Raw genomic sequence first — 18,404 nt, 5'->3', positions numbered from 1 at the left:
CAGGAGGGCAACGCTGAACCCAGAGTGAAGGTGCTAGCTCTAGGTGCTTGTGTCTGAGGTCATAGCCCTGCCTGGAGGACAGCTTCCAGAGAGAGAGAGAGAGAGAGAGAGAGAGAGAGAGAGAGAGAGAGAGAGCCTCTGGAGGCCTCTCAGCCGCCTCCTCCCACTACCCTCTGTGAGATGGGGACAGGGACAGATGGTGGTGTCTGGAGAAATAGTCTTTCTGGCAGAGCCAGGTAGCTGGGAAGAGGCCAGGAGCAGGAGTCCAAGGGCCTCTGGCTCTGTGAGCCACAGACAGGTCCCACGTGCCTACTAGTTATCTTCGCAGTGAATAATCTTTGTAGTGTATATTCATTGGGTACGCTGATGGATGGGTGTTGCTGTGGTGTCTCTGATACAATTTGACCAGATCCATTCCCACACCCTGATTTGCCCCCCATCCACTCTTTCAGTTTTCCTCAAAAAGTCCCTCTTATCCTAAAAAAAAAAAAAAAATCTAGATTTTGCATATGGGAGAAAATGTTGCATTTGTCTGAATCTGGCTATTCTGTTCAACACGATGGTCTCCAATTCCATCTATTTTTGTGCAAATGACGTCATTGCGTTTTTCCTTATGGCTGAACACAGTCTGTTGTGTAAACACGCCACGTTTTCTTTATCCACACATCTGGGCACAGATACCTAAGCTAGCCACATCACTCGGCCATTGTGCCTGGATGGATGAACTCTCTGCACAAGGCTGACTTAGGTCATTTGTGGTCTACCCGGAAAACGGCCTGGAGTTCTACCTTCGGTTTCTGGAGAGCCGTGGTTGTCTTGGCGCAGCCCCCACCTGCCATGACGAAGTTTCCCATCGCCACATCCGAGTCAGCATGTGTTGTCATTCTGACTAGGAGAGATGGATTCCTCATTTGTCTCTCCTTTGTGACTAAGGACACCGAACGGTTTTTCTCGTCTTTATTGTTTGTCTTTGGAGAACTGTCTGTTTGGTTCATGCGCTCACTGATTGATCAGGTTATTGGGGGATGTTTATTTCTCATGGTCTTTACAGACACTAGCTATCAATCCTCTGACGTGACGTTGGCACAGAGCTAGCACTCCGACTGCCATCCCTTAGTTCGGCTGGCGGCTTCTCTCGCTTTCAGGTCCAATAAAGTCCAGTCTCTTGCTTCTTGCTGGTTTTAAAGCCCTTCTCTGTGCCAGTATCTTGGGGTGTTTTCTTCTAACATTTGCCATTTCTGGTCTTAAAGTGAAGTTTTTGATCCATGATGTATCAATTTTTTTTTTTTTTGGAGGGTGGTATAGATCCTTTTCTGTTATGTTACAAATTTCCCCTACCATTTGTTGAAGGTTTTTTTTTCTCTTTCAAGTGTCTGATTTGGACACCTTTGTCAACGATCACATGGCTGTCACTGTGTGGGTTCATTTCTGGATCTTCTATTTATTCCTCAAGGGGTGTGTGTGTGTGTGTGTGTGTGTGTGTGACTGGACCGTCATGTAAAGCTGTCCCTGGAGCTTGACCTTGACCTTCCCGCTCCAGCTGAGCCAAAAGCCCCACAAATCTTGAACAGCTGATCTCACGGGCCAGGGACAGAATTCCACCTCCTTTTCTCCCCAGCTGTGAGACCCAGGCCTTCTCTCTGGCTGCAGTTTCTTTCATCTTCAGTGGGGGTCATGGGACATCGATGTCTGTGATTCCTGGAGGCGGGCCTCGCACAGAGTGGCAATAGTCTTGAATGGTGGACGGGCAGCCAGGGAGCCTGGATGAATCAAGAAGGGTGGCGAGGAGGCCGCATTTTCCAAGAAAGGATGGAAAAGAAGGAAAGTGGGTGAAGAGAGAGAGGCCAAGCGTCCCAGAAAGAAAGGACCAATGCTGGGGGTGTCCGTCAAAGAAAGGACCAGTGCTGGGGGTCATCTCTGAAGCTTTAGGGAAAAAACTGCATTCTAGAGTGGCATGGGGGGGCTGAGAAGATGGCCCAGTGGGGCTTGCCTTACACACCTGAGGATCTGAGTTCAGATCTACACTCATACGAATGCCACCTGGCCATGGCAGCCCACCTGTCATCCTAGTACCAGGGAAGGAGAGACGGGGATCCCCGAGGCAAGCTGACTAACCAGTGAGAGACTCTGCCTCAGTATATAAGGTGGAGAGCAGTTGAGGACGACCCTTGACACCAACCTCTGTCCTCTACATGCACGCACATACATGGGCACACACGTGCAGCATACACACACACACACACACACACACACACACACAAACCCCTTGCTCTCAGAAGCCTGCTGTGGCTCCCTATTGCTCCTGTGATAAGTTAAAAACACACGATTCCACTTACGAGAACATTTCCCTGAAGAAGTTACCAGGCAAACCCCCTGAGCTTCAGGGGGAAAAGGAAAATTTGACTTCCCGGTTCTTGCTTTCCTGGAGGGAGTCCCACCCAGCTTCGAGCCCCACCCAGTAAGCTGTTGAGGACGCCTCCCCCGCCTCCCCCATTTCTGCCTATCTCTGCCTCCTCTCCTTTAGAAGCCTCCAAGATGTGCAGTTTTGCCCACATCCACCTGGCCACATCTGTCGGTGTCTCAGCCCGGCTGAGGACAGAGAGAAAGTGGAATCTCCTTTCATCCTTGCTGCGCACGAAATATTCCATTAACCTTGAGCTTGGCACCACACTGGGCTTTATTTCCATCTTGAAGCCCATGCATTGAGGAGCTCAAACCATTAACTCAGAGTCCTCTCCCACGGCCAGGCCGTGGCACCGGCATCGGGCGGGGCATCACCAAGCACAGGTGCCCTCTCTTCTGGTTATTCAGGCAGCTGGACTGAACGTCCGCACCCCTGCTCCCCTCCTCCCAGGGCTCTAGGGCTACGTGTTCCCCGGCACAGATGTCAGAGGGGAGCTAAGGGGAGATGCGGCCTCCAGCACTGTGGGGCCAGACAGTGGTGGCGTGCCGTGGGAGGGGCACCGGCGTGACGGCACAGAGTCTGGGGGTGGGGGAAGCCACCGCTGGCTGGGGTCAAGCTTCTGCAGGTCTCCAGTGTGAGCCCCTCGCCCCTGGGCCATGATTGGCTCTTTTCGCATGTTACCTTATTCGAGAGACAACTTGGTGGAGAAAGTGCTTGCCGCCCAAGGGTGAGGATCTGAGTTCAAGTCCCCAGAGCGCCTCTAAAGCCAGGTGTGCTGGCGTGTTTCTATAATCTCAGTGATCCTGTGGGGGGGCGGGGGCAGAGACAATGACCAGTTAACTACCTGGGGTTCACTCACAGTCTTCTGGGCTCCTCCCAAGGGCCTGGGTCACTTCTCCGGCTCCGCCCTCTGCAGCACACACAGCTTGTCTTCTAGGCTCAGGCTGGCTCCACTCCACAGCTGCTGCTGTCCTTGGTGGTTCCCATGGTACTGGCATCTCCAAAATGCTGGGGTCTCTGCTGCAACTGGGCTGCACTTTCACCAATAGCCTCTCCTGGGCTCTCTTCAGGGACTCCAGCCCCGCCACACAGTGCCAAGCCTCAGCTGCTCTCCATGACCCCTTCATGCCTTCCAAACCAGCACCACCTGGGTGACTCTTACATGACCAAGTCCAGCTACCAGCACGAGGTGCAACCTTGGCTGCCTCTGGAACACAGCTTCTGTGTGCTGACCCCGAGGAAACCCTTCCCAGAAGACTTCACCTCACGGATGCTGGTCTCTATTAATCACAGCTGATTTTTCAGCCCCAGCTGAGCAGCATCCATCGTCCCAGCAAAGCAAAGGTTTCACTTCAGTGGTTTTGGTCTCCTGTTAATCACAGCTGATTCTTCAGCCCCAGCTGACCAGACACCACAGATGCTTCACACAAATGGCCCTGTAGAGTCTTTGCTTCCCTCAGAAACTTCACAAGCCAGGCCTTCCTCATCTGCACTGCTCTCAACATTCTTATCTTCCAAGCTCCTCAGAACAGCTCACTGAGCTCTCAACACTCAGTGGCATTTCTAGTCCAAAGTTGCAAAGTCCTTCCACAATCCTCCCCAAAGCAGCGTGGCCAAGTCTGTCACAGCAATACCAGGTAATATCCTGGTACCATCTTGTCTTAGGCTTTCTGTTGCTGTGATGAAACACCGTGACCAAGGCACTTGGGGAGAAAAGGGTTTATTTGGCTTATACTTCCCTATCACTCACTGTCTATCACTGAAGGAAGTCAGGACAGGGACTCAAGCAGGGCAGGAACCTGGAGGCAGGAACTGATGCAGAGGCCATGCAGGGGTGCTGCTTACTGGCTTGTTCTACATGGCTTCCTTTTTTGTTTGTTTTTTGAGACAGGATTTCTCTGGGTAGCCCTGGATGTCCTGGAACTCATGCTGTAGACCAGGCTGGCTTCAAACTAGAACAGATCCACCTGCCTCTGCCTCCAGAATACTGGGATTAAAGGCATGTGCCACCACCGCCCGGCGGTTTACATCTGTATCTTATGGAGGCGCTTTCTCAATTGAGACGCCCTCCTTTCAGATGACTCTAGCCTGTGTCAAACTGGCATTGAAACCAGCCAGCACGGGGACTTAAGAGCTCCATGGGAACTGGGCTAGAGGTCGCCTGTGTGACATGAGGGTAAAGACCTGCATGTTGCCTATGTCCTGAGAACTTGAGTGAGGCTGGAATCAAGCATTACAGGATCTGTGGCGTGGCTGATACTCTCATCTGTGTCTGCAGTGAGAGAGAGAGCACCAGGTACTGCAGAGCGACCAGAAAGATGTGAGGTGTGGAGCCGTGCAAAGGCTGGGCCTGTCAGAAACCACCCTGCTCCGCACAGGTTAACAAGAAAGGCACTGTGAGAGAAGAGCCCGCCACGAAGGTTCCCAATTGTGAGCATGCAAATGCTTTTTTAAAAAGAGCCTGAACTAAGAATGGCCTGAAGAGACTCCTTGTAGTGAAGGAGTCCTAGAGGCTTGTGTGAAGATTCCCGACAGCCACCGAGGCCCGGCCATGTGAGGCAGGATCAGAGTCTCTGCAAAGAGGGCCCAAGAGGCCAGTGCGTGAAGATGTGAAAATAAAGATGAAGTTATGATGGAGACTGTGGGATACTGGAAGTGCCAGGACCATGGGGTATCCACCAAGGAAAGCTGCAGGCATAGAATAGAGCCAGACCGAGGGAGAGGTTCTGGGTGCTGCAGGTTGTAGAAGCAGAGAAGGACACCCAAGCCCTTTGGGACCCAGTATATCCCATCATGAGCCCCAGATGCCTGACATGAAGCTGGAGGGTTTGGTCTGATCTTTTCTTGCTGTGCCCTCCTGCTTGCAATGTGAACATTCACTCAACCGTCCTATGCTAGACATATGGACCATGCCTTTTGACCTTACACAGCTAAGGGACCACTAAAAGACCCTGGGGAGTTTTGAGGTTGGGGTGGATGCCTGAGATGGCCATGAGACTATATGGTCATCATTGGGGACGTAATGTCGTGATGTGATTGTGAGATGGCCCCCACAGACTCGTGTGTTTGACTACCTGGTCCCCAACCGCTAATGCTATTTTAGAAAGTTGTGGAGCCATTAGGAAGTGGAAACTCCGTGGAGGAAGTTAGGCACTGGGGGTGGGTTTTGAGTTTTCTGTAGTCAGCCCCACTTCCTGTCCACACTCTGCTTCCCGAGTGCAGACCCCATGTGACCAGATGACACATGCTTCTGCTGCCATGCTTCCTGGTTGCGATGGACTGTGTCCCTTCTTAACCTGGGAGACAAAAAAAAGGTACCCCCATCCTCGCTTGAGGATCTTCTTGTCAGAATGTGACAGCAATGGAGAACTGATGCATTGCGGAAGCCCGGAGGCAGATCTAGGACCTCCAAGAGTCCCCTGCTGCGGACGTTTGATAAAACATGAGACCCAACTCCGGACCTCGCTGGAGAATGGACTAAGAAAACAGGCCTGTTCTGTGGCTGTTCTGCATTTTGTTATTTTCACAGCCCAGTTCTATTCCCAGCTGCTTTTGAGTGCCTTAAGGGTGCATATAAATGGACTTGCCTCTCCACTGAAATTAGCAGATTGATGGATGAATCATGTGTATGCGTGTATATAATTCACATTTAAATAAGTGCGTAAGCTTTGGCGGTTTTCCCTGTTTGCCTGCCTAAATCATCTTGCAAATGCCTCTTGGACGACCTTTCAAGGGCATGATAACGACGTAAGGGTCCAACACTTGTCTGGAAGGGGTAGAGGGAGACAGGACGGCTGGATCGTCATTTCTTCCTACACAGGAATACCATGGAAGGCAAACTCCAGGTGCATAGCTACAAACCTCACCTAAGGCGTTTTCCCTGCACCTCCTCCACACCTGGCTGGGGTAAGAAGCCCGAACACTGCCCTCTGCTGGCAATGGGGAGAATTCTAGTCCCAGAGCCGGGCTGGAAGCCCTGGCAGGTGAAAATTTTCACCGATGTCCTGACCTCACCTCACTCAGGACCACAGTGAAAGCTACGATGCATGACCTTCTTGCGGGCCGTTTGCATCCTTGTTGAAGGGGCAGTGCATCCACGCGATCCAGAGTTCAAAGGCACAGACAGACTTTTGGAAGGATTACCCACCCCCGACCCCTGCCACATGAAGCCAGCTCCTCCCCACAAAGGCATTGTCATATTACTCTCATCCTTATCTTTCAGAATGCCTCTAAAACACCTCCAAAAAACCCAGCACAGATGGCTTATTTACCAAAATAAAGGCACCCAGACTTAACGAGTTTCACATTGGTTTTGTTAGGCACTCTTCATAGCAACACATGAAACGAAGTTAATTACTACCAAGGAATATATAATAAATGAGGTAAAGTGATGCAGGGTTTCCCCAGAGAGCAGCCAGCGCCTTAAGAAGCAAGGCTGGACACCTGATACCAGACAGCATCGTGTTTGTGACGATGTTCGAGAGCAGTGGGACCCAACCTCATGGTGTCACCTGTAACGGTTTGATCCCATTTTCTGACACAGAGCTGAGCCAGACACACTTCTTGAAGACATGGACCTGTGGCTTTCCCAGAGCATGGTGTGAACTGCTAGTTAAGAACCCAGACTCAGCACAGACAGGCTTTCCGTGAGCCCTAGATCTGATTTCCTGCGGCCTGGGCAAACGACTTCTCCCAATTGAGCCTCAGTTTCCCTGTCTGCAACCTGGAAACAATCAACCAAAGTGGACTGCCGTTTGAACGCTGCCCCGCTGCAGGAAGCGTTGCTGCTCTGAAGCTATTGTTGATGGGTCCAGTGGGGCTGCTGTGGTGATGGCCCTGAGGAGGAATGGGGGGGTGTGCGAAGTGAGGGAGAGGCCCCCGGAACAGGACTGTGACTGTGCCTAGGGCAAGGTCCATCTGGAGAAGATTTGATGCTGTGGTCCATCCTGTGTGCAGGGTGCCTGAAGTATCATCAGTTATCCAGTAACATTCAGGTCCAAGAAAAATGGGGATGCAGCAACAGGAGCCCCAGGGAAATGTTGGAACCATCATGCTTCCCATAGGCTTCCATGGAACCAGGTGATGGGGCCCATGCCAATGCTGAAACAGGTGAAAATCCAGTCAGTTAGGGTCCTGTCCTAGTAAGGGTTTCTATTGCCATGGCGAAGCACCAGGACCAAAAGCAAGCTGGGGAGGAAAGGGCTTATTCCTTTCACTGAAGGAAGTCAGGACAGGAACTCCAGCAGGGCAGGAACCTGGAAGCAGGAGCTGATGCAGAGGCCATGGAGGGGTGCTGCTCACTGGTTTTTGATCCTTTGCTGCTCAGTCCTGACCACTGGAAACGCCCACATGAGGGTGGACACGGCACACAGAACAGTAAATGCTGCACGGGGAGTTGGATGAAGATGGCAGAGAGGGTGGCTGGTGCAGGCTGGGAGGTCATGTGATACTGACCCCCCGTACCTCACCTAACACCTGCCTCTGCACCTCATGAAGACTTAGGCCAGTCTGGTGGCTTTAGGGAAGATTTCAACCAGTCCTCATCATGTCCACCAGTTTCCTCAGCAAAGCCTAAGCCAGCCTCTCCTAAAGCAGCTCTCTGTCTGGCGTGCGTATGTCTAAGGGTGTCGGTCCTGGACTCCTGTCCCCTGTTTCCAAGTAGCCAGGGGTCCCCTGAATCCTACTGTGTTGAATCTGTGGAGTTACCACGTTCCCCTGCACCCAGTAGGTGCTCAATAACAAGGAGGAAGAGCCAGATAAAGGTTTCTGGGTAGAGTGCTTGAGTTAGTCCAAACACTTCAATTGCTCCTCAAAGAGCTGGGTGAGGCTCAAGGGAGCAGGTGGATCCCGGACAGCCCTGCCTGATACCGACTTCGTAGTTAAGTCAGAGGTTCCGGCAGCAGCAGAGTTCAGCCTGGCTTCATTCCATTATCCCTTAGCGATCTGCATGTAGTAGCCAAGGGGCTTCAAGGGTGCAAGCAGCTTTCATTTTAAGTCCCCCACAGTTATTTGTTCTACATAAAAAGAAGGAGCTGTGTGCTTGGATAACGATAAACAGATTTTTATTGTGAACAGTCACAGCCAGGCTCTTATTTTTCAATAACATGGTTTAAGAACAAAACATTTCACATGCAAGCAAAATCTGTAAACCAAAGGTACATTCATTTTCATTTGCAGCACAGTTTTAAATGAGTTCATTTTATAGCTAAGTAAAAGTTAAAAATCTACAGTGTAATGCTGAGGCTTTTTGTCTGCAGCAACACCCAGGACTCAGAGAGCTGTCTATATTTTGTCACACAGGATCACAGGACCCAAACCCGGGGCCACAGGCCACATCACAACCCACAGCTCTGCAGACCAATCCAGCCTCAGCCACGCACAAGTGCGAAGAACCCATTTCCCCCAGAGAACACCCTGCACCCACCTGTGACACAACTCCCACTACTGTGAGATGGGGTGACTGTATGGAAGGTGCTGATTACAAATGCACCCTGTTGTCATGAGGTCCACACTAGAGCAGGGATTGAGCACCAAAGTCTATACTACCACAGGGAACTTGTTGTCAAGGAGAGCATGGAGTCTAAAGAACCAAGTTTCCCATATGCTGGGAAGCTTTTGGTTAGGAGAGCCCTTCAGGCTGCTGTGAGGGGCCCAAGCCTGAGAGACAGGCCAGGCCAGGGCCCCTCTGCCTCTCTGAGGAGCTCAGCCCTCCATCCCCTTGGTGCGTCTGCTCCCCGTGCATTATCCTGATGACATCTTCAAGTCTTGTGTGCTACTCCCAACTTGAGCTCCAGTCTCCTTCCTGGGACACGGCAGCCATTACTTTGGAGTGGCTCTCGGCCTGGCACCCCGTAGACGGCCCTGGGTTGGGTGTGGGGTGGCCTGTGGTTTCGGGGGGCGGTGCTCCATCTGCCATAGGCGCTGCCTCCCCCGGGCCAGGGCCTCCAGGTACCACTGCTGCTCTTTCCATTGCTGTTTCCGCTGCTCCAGCTTCTCCCTAATGGCTTCCAGCTTGCAGAATTCCTGATCCAGCTGCTGGATCTCTGCTCGCAGCTGCCTGTTCTCAGCAATGACACCCTTGCAGAAGGCCCTGTGAGCCTGTTGGACCCTAGCCTCCAAGGCCTTGGTCTTCTTCTTCAGCTCCCTGGTGATGTCCTCTCCTGACTCCAGCAGGTTCAGTTCCTCCACTTGCTTCTGCAGGTCGGCCCTTTCCTTCAGGAACTGGAGGTGTGCCTCTCGGTCCATGAAAGGGATGTCAGACACGATGCTAGCTTCTTCCAGCTCTAGGACCTTTTTCTCCTCGTCCTGGCTCTGCTTTATCTTTGCTATGGGCTCCAGGGCCTTCAGTTTCCTCTTCAAACTGGCCTCCAGCCTCCTGCCCCGCACCAGCTGCTTCTGGAAGTCAGCCTGGCGGGAGGTGAAGTCAGAGGCCAGCTCTTGCCTCCTGTCCTCAATCTCCTGGCTCTGCTGGATGTAATCATTCCACAGGAAGTCGTACTTCTCCTGGGCTATCTGGTGCCTCTTCTTCAGGTACTCCAAGAAGGGCTTGTCTTCCGCTTCCTCCAGCGCCCTCTCACCCTGCAGCTCCCTTGTGTCCCTCAGCAGCACTGCCCTCCGGAACTTGGCAGCTTCCATCTCCATCTCCAGCCGATTCATGGCCACCACGGTCTTCTTCCTCACCCTCTTCTCCAGCCTGGTCATTGACTCTGGCTTCAGATAGTTGTTGAGAATGGTCATGTGCGGAGCCTCCAGGAAGCAGGCGGGGGTTTCTTGGGGGTCCTGGAAATCACTGTGGCTACTCTCCTGTTGTCTGAGGCTGACGCTGCCTTCTGAGGAGCCTAAGCTTATCATGTCAAGGGACTTCCTGTCCAGGGGGTGCAGTCCAGATTGGAGCAGGTCCTCTCTCTGCACCTCCTGGTCCTTGTTTACGATCTCTGGCCACCTCACCCTGAAGTCGCACATGGCCCTCTTCCTGGTCACGGGAAGCCTGTACTTCCTTTCATGAGGCGTCGAGGAATCAGTCTCGTCCTGAGCAGGGAGGGCAGAGGGTCCCAAAGTCCTGGTCCCTTCTCTCTGGGGAAAGATGGTGGCACGTCTGCCCCGAGTGTCCCAGCTCGGGTAGCCTTGACCTTGGGACTCCATAGTCCCGCCACCTCCTCGGGACAGGGCGTGGTCCTTCATCGACCCCAGCCATCCATTCTCTGGGTCGCTCAGTCACCACCTTCTCTACATTGCTCCGGCTCTGGCACAGCCGACTGCCTTTGTCCAAGTCTTGGAACCAAATGGGTTCTCTGCACAATGAGGGCTCAGAATATGGAATGCTCTGGGAGTCTCTGGTCCTCAGGCTTGCTATGCCCTAGTAGGTGAGGAGAGAGGGCTTCACCTGCTGGAGGGAGGGCAGGGCCTCTGAGAGGGAAGGAAGGACCAGGCGGGAGAGGGCGTGGCCTGAGGGAGGGTGTGGTCTATGGGAGGAGCCTAGGGTGATGGGCGGGGTCTGTAAGGCGGGGCCTTATGTGGGAGGAGGGGGGGGCGGAGGGGCCTTTGGAGGAAGGGCAGGACCTCCCAGGAGAGATGGGAGGGGCCTGAGGGAGGAAAGAGGCAGGACCTACCAGAGGGCGGGCAGGGGCTGCAGAGGGGGTGAGGGTGGGGCCTAGATAGACCCTGGGCTTGGAGCCATAGGGTAGCGTACATCACGGTTGCAAGAAAAGCTGCAGCGGCTTGGCTCCTGCGGAGGGCAGCACCTGGGCTTTCTCAGCCGTGCACATCAGTTGTGCCATTATGGGGCGCTGGGATGACCCTTTGCAGTCGTGACATACACTGTGCGAGCTGGGCAGGTGCCAAGGGCCGGGAGGCTCCAGGCTTCTGGCTTCGCTTTGCAGTGTGGATTGGGTACAGCCTGGGTCTGTTCCGCCGGGTTCGGACTCCCTCCCTGCTCTCTGGGTTCCCTGGAGCATGAGCATCCTCCTGATGCCATGGCTGGTGTTGAAGGGTGGGGCTTGCACATCAAGCTACCTCAGTGTCCTAGGAAGGGAAAGCGGCCCAGAACGGTGCCCTGTACAGACACCTCGGTACCGCGGTTACAGGGAAAGTGAAGTTGAGAAGGCCCGGACTCTGGAATGAATGCTCTAGGAAGGGACATGGAGAAAGACCTCCCGGGAGCAGAGGAGCTGAGCAGAGCAGAGGCCCCCAGGATGGCCACTGCACTGGTTGGCTCTCCCTGCTGTGAGGAACAGCCGAGGCACTTCCCCGGGGAAGAAATCACTTGGCTTGTGGCACAAGTTTCCCGCCTCCTGGCAAGGGGGTGCAAGGGAGCTGCAGGAAGCAGGGAGAGGTGTCATTCTGTCTTGGAGGAGCTTCTGGGATAGGCCGTGTGTAGTTGATGTCCTTCTCTGTGTGCCACCACTGACCTCAAATCCTACCCTGCTCCCGGGCTTTTGGGTCTCAGCACAGCTGCGTGGCTGCTCTGTGTGCAGACACAGACTGGGTGCCTGGGAAACACTAGTGAACAGGAGAAGACTGAAGGACAAGGAGGAGGTCACTAACGCACCTTTAATCCCAGCACTGGGAGGTGGGGGCAGAGGCTGTAGATCCCTGTGAGTTTGGGGCCAGCCTGGTCTATAGAGCTAGTTCCAGGGCTACACAGTGAGACCTGATCCCAAAAGGAAGGAAGGAAGGAAGGAAGGAAGGAAGGAAGGAAGGAAGGAGGGAGGGAGGGAGGGAGGGAGGGAGGGAGGGAGGGAGGGAGGGAGGGAGGGAGGAAGGAAGGAAGGAAGGAAGGAAGGAAGGAAGGAAGGAAGGAAGGAAGGAAGGAAGGAAGGAAGGAAGGAAAGAACCTACCTGGGATGCTGTCTTTCAGTGATGGATGTAAGCACAGTCTTCTGTGACTCTGATCCTCCCTCTGCATCATTAGCCATCACCTCCATCCTCTGTGTCACTGTAGATCTGGAATAGTAACCCTTTCCGTACTGTTCTCTTTGCTCAAGCCTGTTTTGGTTCTCAAGGGGGTCTTCTGTGGTTCCATATGAATTTTAGGATTTTTGTTTCTATTTCTGTGAAGAATGTCATGGAGAATCTTAATTTTGATTGAGATTGCATGGAATCTGTGTTTCTTTTGGTAGAGTGGGGTTCAGATAGGAAGCATGAGTGGTTTTTTTTCCCTAATGTCTTCCTTTATCTCTTTTTATCAGAGACATAAAGCTCATTCTACAAGTTTTTCAACTCCTTGAATAGGTTTATCCCTAGATATTTTTGAGGCTGTTGTGAATGGGAGTGTTTCCCCGACTTCTTTCTCAAAGTCTTCGTTATCAGCATTATAGGAAGGACTACTGATTTGTGTATGTGGATTCTGTGCCCTGCCACTGTGCTGGACGTATTCATTTCTTTCGGTTTCTAGAAGCTCTCTGGTGGAGTTTTGGGATCTTTTATGTAAAAATCGTAACATCTAGAGGTAGGGATAATTTGACTTTTCCTATTTATATCGCTTTGATTTCCTTCTCTGGTCTTACTGCTCTGGTTGGTTCTTCAAGCACGACATTGGAAATAGCAGGGCTAGTGCACAGCCCTGCCTCCTTCCTGGTTTTAGTGGAATTGTTTAGAGATTTTTCTCCATTTAGGATGCTGTTAGCAGGGGGTTGTCATATACAGTATTTATCTACTCTCTCTGGGACTTTATCATGAAGGCATGTTGGGTTTTGTCAAAGTACTTTTCTACATCCACTTAGATGATCATGTGAATTTTGTATTGAGCCCATTGGTATGATTTATTACATTTATTGATTTATGTATGTTGAGCCATCCCTATATCTCTAGGACTAAGCCAACTTGATCATGGTGGATGATCTTTTATATATTCGATTTGAAGATACTTTATTGAGGACTTTTATATCTATGTTCACCAGGAATATTGGCCTGTAGTTCTATTTCTTGTGTTTTTACCTCTTTTTAGAATTAGAGTGACACTGGCTTCATGGAAGGACTTTGGGGAGAATACTCCTTCTGGTTTTTTTTTTTTTTAATAACTTAAGACGCATTGCTTACAGATCCTCTTTGAACATCTGGTAAAATTCCACTGTGAATCTATCTGGGCCTTGACTGTTTTTAGCCAGAAGGCTTTTCTTCACTGTTTCTACCTCCTCTTCTGTTATGGGTCTGTTTAGGTTGTTAATCTCTTCTTGGCTTAACTTTGGTAGTTTGGATGAACGTAGAAATTCATCCATTTCTTGTAGATTTTCTAACTCAATGGAGTACGGGTTTTTACGGTATCCCCTCATAGTCATTTGAATTTCTTTGGTGTCTGTTGTACTGTTTCCCTGTCCATTTCTGATTCTGTTCATCTGGGTTCTCTCTTTCTTTCTTTTGGTTAGTTGTTTCAAGGGTCTGTCAACCTTGTTTGTCTTCTCTTAGATTCATTGATTCTTTTTACTGTTTTCTTTGATTCCGTTTCATTAATACTTCTGCTCTGACTTTTACTATTTCTTACCATCTCTTGGATTTGGGTTTGGTTTGTTCCTGGTTTTCCAAATTCTTGAGCAGCATCATTAAGTCATTTATTAGTGCTCATTCTGATTTTTTTTAATGCAAGTGCTTGGAGCTAAGAACTTCCCTCCTAACCCTGTTTTCAGTGTGTCCCAGAGGTTTTGTTGTGCTGCGTTTTCATTTTCGTTTAATTCCAGGAGGTTTTAAATTTCTTTCTGGGTTTCTTCTTCAGCCCATTCATCACTCAGTAACGTGTTGTTCAATCTCTGGCATTACTAGAGATTCCTTTGTTGTTAATTTTAGGCTTTCTAGCATTGTGGTCAGACAGGATACACAGAGTTATTGCGGTTCCCCTCAATTTGTTAAGATTTGTTTTCTATCCCGTGATGTGGTCTATTTCAGAGAGGCTTCCATCACCTTCTGAGTAGAATGTACATTCTTCAGTGTCTACGTGGAATACTCTGTAGACAACTGTTGGGTCCACCTAATTATGATGTCATTTAATTCTGATGTTTCTCTGATGTCCTGTCTACTGGAGAAAGTGGGGTATTCTTACTTACTTACTAATTGGTTACTGAGTTGGAGCTAATCTGTCTCCTTAGGTCCAGTTGTTCACTTTCTATGACATTAAATGTGTGTATGTTGAGGGTGGTAATGTCTTCTTGGTTAACTCCCTCGGTAAAATGAAGTGTCCTTCTTTATCTCTTCTGATGCATTTCAGTTTGGATTCTATCTTGTAAGACAGTGATACCCGCTCACATCCTGGTCCGATTTGTATGGCACACTTTTGTTCATGTTAAGGCGGGTCTAACCTTTGAGGGCGAGATGAGTTTCTTGTAGACGAGAGTGGATGGATTTTATTTCTTAATGCATTCGGCCAACCTGTGTCTTTTGACTAGGGAGTTGAGGCCATTAATATTTAAAGTTATTATTGAAAGGTATATGATGCCGGGTGTGGTGGCACACACCTTTAATTCTATTACTATGGAGGAAGAGACAGATGATCTCTGTGAGCTCAAGGCCAGCCAGGGCTACACTGTGAGACCTTTCTCATCTAAAGAAGAGGGGCTGGGAAGAAAGGTATGTGTTGGTGCTGCCTCTGTGTATATGTGTATATGTATGTGTGTGTATATGTGTATATGTATATGTATGTGTGTGTATATGTGTATGTGTGTATGTGTGTGTTCTTAGTCCTATTTTGTGTTTCAATAATTATATTTTTGTTTCTTTTCTATCTTATCTTGGCTAAGCTTATTTCTCTGTTCAGTCTAAAGTATTGCTTCCAGTATTCCTTATAGAGTGGGTTTAGTGGACATGAGTTAGCCTGTTCACATCATTTTGAAAAGTTTTTTTTTTCCTCCTTCAACTATGTCAGGTAGCTTTTCTAGGTAAAATAGCCTATGCTGGCATCTGTGATCATTCAGAACCTGAAGTACATTGCTTCAGGCCATTCTGGCTTTTAATGTTTCTATTGAGAAATCGGTTGTTTTTCTGGGTTTTTCCTTAATAGGTGACTTGCGACTTTTCTCTTGCAGTTTTTAATACCTTCTCTTTGTTCTGTATTTTTAGTGTTTAACTATGCTATGCTGTGGGAGTTCCTTTTCTAGCCCTGTCTATTTCGTGCTCTGTGTGTTTTGTGTGTGTGTGTGTGTGTGTGTGTGTGTGTGTGTGTGTGTGTGTGTGTGTGTCTTTCCTTGGTTTGGGGAAGTTTTCTTCTATGATGTTGTTAAATATCTAGTCTATGCCATTGGCCCTAATATCTCTACTTTATCTTCAAGTCCTGACATTTTCTGTCTTCTACTTACTCCGTTCTATTTACAAAGCTTCCCACCACATTTTCTAATTAGGTGAATGAGTTTTTCGATTACCTCATTTCCTTCAGCTTGAGTTTCTTCATTATTTCTACCTCTTCATTCAGTTTGAGTTTCAGAGTCTCAGTTGTCTTCATCATTTCACTCAGCTGTATGTTTGTGCTTTCTCGGACATCGCATCCGTTGCTGATCTCTTCGCGTTCATTAAGCTGTGTGTCCCTTGAGATTCTTTGTGTTCTTTGATTTAAATTTTATGATTGTTCTTGTAAATTCTGTGTCCTGAGGGTCATCTAGGTAATTCTTATTGGAGAATGATTCTATGGTGTATGGGGGTGGGGCGTGACTGTGACATACTGTACTGGCCCTTCATATTTGTGTCTTTGTGATAAGACCTAGACTCACAGGCTTCCATCGGTTATGTGTCCAATATGAGATTTTAGGTAGCTTCTACGGAGGGTAAGCTTGGTTTGGGGTTTGTTTGTATATTTTTGTTTTTGTTTGTTGTTTGTTGTTTTCTATTGTTGCCCGAGTTTGGCTGCTCTCAATCAATCAGACATGGGGAGTTGGTAGGCAATGCCTTCAGTTGCTCGGTGGTCATTTTGGTTGGAGGAATGGGGGTGATTCCAACTGAGGAGTGACGGAGAAAGCTGTGGGGCAAATGGTTCAATCTACTTAGGATTTGCCACCTGAGCGCTGCCAGGGAATGTGAGGGTGGGGTCTTAGGCACACACCCGGCTCAGCTGCCACACAAGCTATGCAATAGGCTTCAAGTTTGGGGTGGTGTGGGCAGGCCAAGAACTCGCCAGGCTGCCCCGGAGCACAGACGTGTATATCCCAGTCTAGGGCTGGAAGTTGGGTGTGCTGCAAGCTGGCTAGGGTCAACTGGACCAGTGCCCGGGATGTGGGACCTGGGCTAAGTTTGAAGGTTGGGTATGGCATGCATGGGCTAGCATCTTGTGACTCACCAGACGGGAGTGGAGCACAGGAAGTGTGACCATGCTAGGTCTGGAGGTTGGATATGGTGCCGGGGAATTAGTAAGCACCAGGGTCAGGCAGACTCAGCAGGCTAAGCTGGTCCAGAGGATGTGCTTCCGGGTCCAAGCCTGGAGGTTGGGAAGGACACAGGACGGGCTCAGCAGACTGCCCTGGTGCTCAAGATGTGAGACTCTGGCTAGGTCTGGTAGTGGAGGATAGTACAGATGGGCTAGGATCAGGCAGACTCAGCAGGCTGGACAAGAACACAGATGTGTGACCCGGGCTAGACTTTGAGGTTGGGCATGGTACAAGCAAGCTAGGGTAGGGCAGACATGGCAAGTTGGACTTGGACCCTCCCTCTGCATCATTAACCATCACCTCCATCCTCTGTGTCAGTGGCAAGGCCTAGTCCTGCACTCACATATTTGCATCACCCCTTAATAAGGGTCATGGTAGCAGGCTTGAGCACAGTTCCTGCACAAGGCACCCCACCTCACTGTTGCCGCACATGGTGGAGAACTCTGCTGATGGAGGGATCATAAGAAACAGTTTGTTTTTCCCACATGAACAGGCAGGCTGTCCTCAGCAGGGCCTGGAGGACAACACCAGCTTCCGATGACCTCCCTACCTTTGCTCAGCATCTTCTTCATCAAAGAGGGACAGACCCATGTCATATGCCCAGCATGTAGCCCCATGCCCAGCACAGCATGCACCACAAAACAGTGTTGTTCATGGGACAGGGAAGCCGGCCCGTCACTGTGCATGATTTGGCTTCGCAGTGAGACTCAGACAGGGAGAGCCATGTTGCAAAGATCTCTTCCAGAACCCAGCCGTCTACAGGTCTGCCTGTCCTGTTGATAGGAGGGAGCAGTGTGCCCTGGTCCCATTTGCCATCTGGACCACCTCATCCCTGCTTCCTAGCCAGGGCCTGACACATTGCATGTCTGAAGGAATTCTGTGTCCCTGAAAAGGTGACTTGGTGTTTACACAGACAGACAGGAGCCTACAGTGACTCCCTCCTCTTCTCTCTGCCCATCAAGCCTGAACCTGAGCAACAGCGATATCCTGACCATCTACGATGGCGATGAGGTTGTACCCCATGTCCTGGGCCAGTACTTTGGCACCAGCAGCCCTCAGAAGCTGTACTCCTCAACGCCAGACCTCACCATCCAGTTCCACTCGGACCCCGCCGGCCTCATCTTTGGCAAGGGCCAGGGATTTATCATGAACTATATAGGTAGGTATTTCAACCCGTCAACCTTGTTTGTGCTGGAGGAAGACTGTGCATGGTGGTTTCCTAGTGTGGGTACATCTGTGTGGATGCTCTGGGGCTGGTGGATCTGTCAATGCAGTGGCATAGCTGTCCCGGGTGGTTTCAGGAGCACGGGCTCTCTAGTCATGAGGACCAGGGTTTATATCCTCGCACTATTGTGGAGGGCTGTGTGGCCTTGTGGGAGTCAGTGAGCCACTCTGAACATGCTTCTCTCATGAGTAGAGTGGAAACATTGAAGGGGTGGATGTGAGAACTTATCAAATGAGGCCTCGTAACGCTAAGGCGTGGTGTTTCCTGGGTTGTCGGCTGTGACCTCACTGCACATGCCCGCTTCCCTCTATTTGCAACTTCTCACATCTCATCTGCTCCCTGTCCCCTGTCCTGTGGCCCGCTCTCCCTAAGGATGCCACTTCTTCTGAGTCACTGAACAGGGCAGCTCTGCCTAGCCTCCTTCACATGCTTCAGG

General features: G+C 50.4%; 2 protein-coding genes across 4 annotated transcripts in view; one reads left to right on the top strand and one right to left on the bottom strand.

Annotated features, from left to right (window-relative positions):
* Sez6l (seizure related 6 homolog like) overlaps positions 1–18,404 on the top strand; it is a 168,027-nt gene that overhangs the window by 125,927 nt on the left and 23,696 nt on the right. For all 3 annotated transcript variants that reach the window (XM_052754975.1, XM_052754974.1, XM_052754973.1), the window contains exon 10: positions 17,706–17,902. In XM_052754975.1, the coding sequence (XP_052610935.1) occupies positions 17,706–17,902 (197 nt within the window). The remainder of the gene's footprint in view (positions 1–17,705; positions 17,903–18,404) is intronic.
* LOC128120767 (coiled-coil domain-containing protein 121-like) lies at positions 1,314–10,807 on the bottom strand. The gene has a single exon (XM_052754976.1). The coding sequence runs from the start codon at positions 10,583–10,585 to the stop codon at positions 9,224–9,226; it is 1,362 nt and encodes a 453-aa protein (XP_052610936.1). The 5' UTR covers positions 10,586–10,807; the 3' UTR covers positions 1,314–9,223.

This window comes from Peromyscus californicus, unplaced genomic scaffold, assembly GCF_007827085.1.
Source record: "Peromyscus californicus insignis strain IS unplaced genomic scaffold, ASM782708v3 Scaffold_2__1_contigs__length_46816999, whole genome shotgun sequence".
NCBI lineage: Eukaryota > Metazoa > Chordata > Mammalia > Rodentia > Cricetidae > Peromyscus > Peromyscus californicus.
This window is presented reverse-complemented; position numbering and strand designations above follow the sequence as displayed.